The 2,802-nt window shown below is 35.4% G+C and overlaps 1 protein-coding gene across 1 annotated transcript; it reads right to left on the reverse strand.

The window, feature by feature from the left end:
* Positions 1-652: 652 nt before the first annotated feature.
* LOC136202555 (UDP-glycosyltransferase 83A1-like) lies at positions 653-2,278 on the reverse strand. The gene is made up of 2 exons (XM_065993290.1): positions 1,794-2,278; positions 653-1,704 (listed from the first exon to the last, which is right to left on the reverse strand). The coding sequence occupies exons 1-2, from the start codon at positions 2,269-2,271 to the stop codon at positions 812-814; spliced, it is 1,371 nt and encodes a 456-aa protein (XP_065849362.1). The 5' UTR covers positions 2,272-2,278; the 3' UTR covers positions 653-811.
* Positions 2,279-2,802: the final 524 nt, after the last annotated feature.

A 2,802-nucleotide genomic window follows, 5' to 3' on the forward strand; every position in this document is an offset into this window, starting at 1 on the left:
AAATAGTTCTTCTAGCCTTAAAAGACTAGACTAAGCTTGTAAGAGGGGTTTTCTGGTAACATAAGTGAAGAATTTCTAAATTTGGAACTAAGCACATAAGATGCGCTCTGAGCAGATACCAATTGAATCCTCCTCATGTTCACCGGACACTTTAGATCCGCCCTCAGAAGACGTGACTCCTTCCTAAACATGATGTCATGATCCAATTCTATTTATGAAGCTTATGAGCAGATGCGTTTTTCTCCTAATTTTTATGGAGTCTTGCCTCAAATAGTATTATTTCCTAAGTAGATTAAAGTCAGTTTAGTCATATTCAAACTAGAAATCCTAATTTCTATTTAATTATTCACATTCCCTTTTCCATAACTTACTTCATTATTAATTCTATCACTCTCTTTACTTCTTATACTTCCTCTACTCTTGTTATCGTGCTTTTAAATCAGAACTGATTTGAGCGTGGGAGAGTCATCCAAGTCCTTTGTATCTATCTTGTAGGATTCAAAAGTGACTCATTAGTGGAATCTTCTTGATGTAATCCAAATCTTTTATACATAACATTTTTCCCTAACTTATCAACACAATATAAAAATTGTTAAAAGTGTAGTTCTTCTTTCATGAAATTTTTGTAAACAAAACAATCAATATTTTTCTAGTTTATAATTGAGTCCGTACTAGTTACAATGATAAAACAAGAAAGATAAAAAAAAATAAAACTGAAACAAGACTATATGGAACTTGAAATTAATTTAGTATCATTTCACAAATATTGAGACGTCAATTCTATCATTCAGAACTATAATACGCTATTTCACTAATGTTTTATGTCTTGAATAAAGCTCATGAAATTCTCTGAAGAAGAACCACCTTCACTAATACTCTTTGTAGCCATTGCCATGAGTTTTACAGCATTAGCTTTTATATCTGGTCGACAAAGAAGATTCTCCATCTTAGATTTAATTTCATACCTTGTCACAATCCCAAATTCATCTGGAAATACTCTTACACCAACCTTCCAAAATTCAGATATAATTCTACCATTACGCATTTGATCTGTATAATAAGGCCAGCATAAAAAAGGCACTCCGTTACTTACACCTTCAATTGTTGAATTCCATCCACAATGAGAAAAGAAACATGAAATTGAAGAATGAGCCAACACTTTCTCTTGAGGAGCCCATTCTACTATCTTCCCAATCTTTCCCACTCTTTCTTTGAATCCTTGAGGAAACTCTACACTCTTTCCATCTTGTGTAAAATTTGATCTAACAACCCATAGAAATGGCTGTCCCATGAGCTCAAGAGCATATGCTAGTTCATGAAACTGCTGCTGATTGCAGATTGTTGTGCTGCCGAATGCAGCATAGATTACTGAGTTTTTTGGTTGCTGATGAAGCCAGTTTAAGCAAGTTGAGTCCTCGTTCCAGATATTTCCAGGAAATGGATCGGAATTAATAGTTGTTGTAATTAATGGACCGACGGGTAAGGCTTTTGGAATTAAATTGTAGGATGATTGTTCAAGTTCGTAAAATGAATTTACGAGTATCCAATCGGAGTTGTTGAGAGTTTGTGTGTTCTTGAGAGTGAAATTTCTGAAAACGAATTTCTGGATTTCAGGTGCGTTTGGCATGCTCCATGTGAGCTCTTTTGTGTTCCAGGGAAGTGTTTCTTTTGACAGATAGATTAACTCATCCTTCAATGGAACTCCTGCAAAGCACACAACACTCCATTATTAGATCGATCGATCGATCAAGAAAGAAAGAAAGCATTAGAAAAGGATAGAAGAAATTTGATACCATTGTGATCTATGAATCCAGAGTCAATAAGCTTAGGAGAATGCAGATCTAAGCAAAAGTTTCCGACTCCAAAAGGCACAAGAGTAGCTCCCTTAATCCCCAATGTCTTGGCTACTTCAATTCCCCACCAAGCTGTTGGATCGGTAACAACACAACTTACTTTCTCATCTTTGTTTTCCTCATTCAGTTTTTCAATCAATTTCAGCAAATTGCAAGGCATGTTGCTCAATACACTTTTTATCAATTCTAAACCATCTTTTCTGTCGTATTTCGTGGAAACTGGAACTAGCCTTATTGGGATTTTGTGCTCCTCGAAATTGTGAGGCATACAAGACAAGATCTGATCATGGATGTAATCTGCATTCACAAAAGTAACCTTGATTCCATGTTGAGCTATCTTGTATGCTAGCTTCATTAGAGGACCAAGATGACCTTGTGCTGGATATGGTGTAACTACAACATGACCTTTTTTACCCATACTAACTCACAATTGCACCAACATTTTTTACGGAACCATATAATGCTTTAAGGGAATAAAATATTGTTGTAAATACAGCTTGCATGTTTTGTATTCTTCCCATTACAAACTCTTCCTAATTCACGTGTACTGTCCCCTACACTAGTAGACTCCGAAGCACTGACTCGGGTGCGGACACTGGTGCGGACATGTCAAACGGTATTTTTAGAAAATATGATACACTAGTGCGACAGGACACGACAAATTCTATATAATTAATTATATATATATTAGATATAAAATATATAAAAAAAACTTGTTAAATCACAAATAAGTCATTCTCTAATAGCAAGGATGAAATCGCAGTGATTTTGGTACGGATGAAATCAGACAAGACAACGACAAGAAAGAAGATGAAGTCGTAGGAGAATCGCAGGAGATGAAATCACTGGAGAGTCGTAAATCGCAAAACAAATCGAAAAAGGAAGAGAAAGAAGCCCTAAGCGTTTATAATCGCGATAAACATGTGAGAATTAGATGGAGTTTAGGTTT

Source organism: Euphorbia lathyris, chromosome 1 (assembly GCF_963576675.1).
Source record: "Euphorbia lathyris chromosome 1, ddEupLath1.1, whole genome shotgun sequence".
In the NCBI taxonomy this organism is placed as follows: Eukaryota; Viridiplantae; Streptophyta; class Magnoliopsida; order Malpighiales; family Euphorbiaceae; genus Euphorbia; species Euphorbia lathyris.

What these genes read in the sequence shown, in the direction of transcription:
- LOC136202555 (XM_065993290.1), bottom strand. Translation starts at nt 2,271, where the DNA reads ATGGGTAAAAAAGGTCATGTTGTAGTTACACCATATCCAGCACAAGGT. An exon ending in TGGATTCATAGATCACAATG is followed by an intron (nt 1,705 to 1,793) that starts GTATCAAATTTC and finishes TGTGCTTTGCAG; the next exon opens with GAGTTCCATTGAAGGATGAG.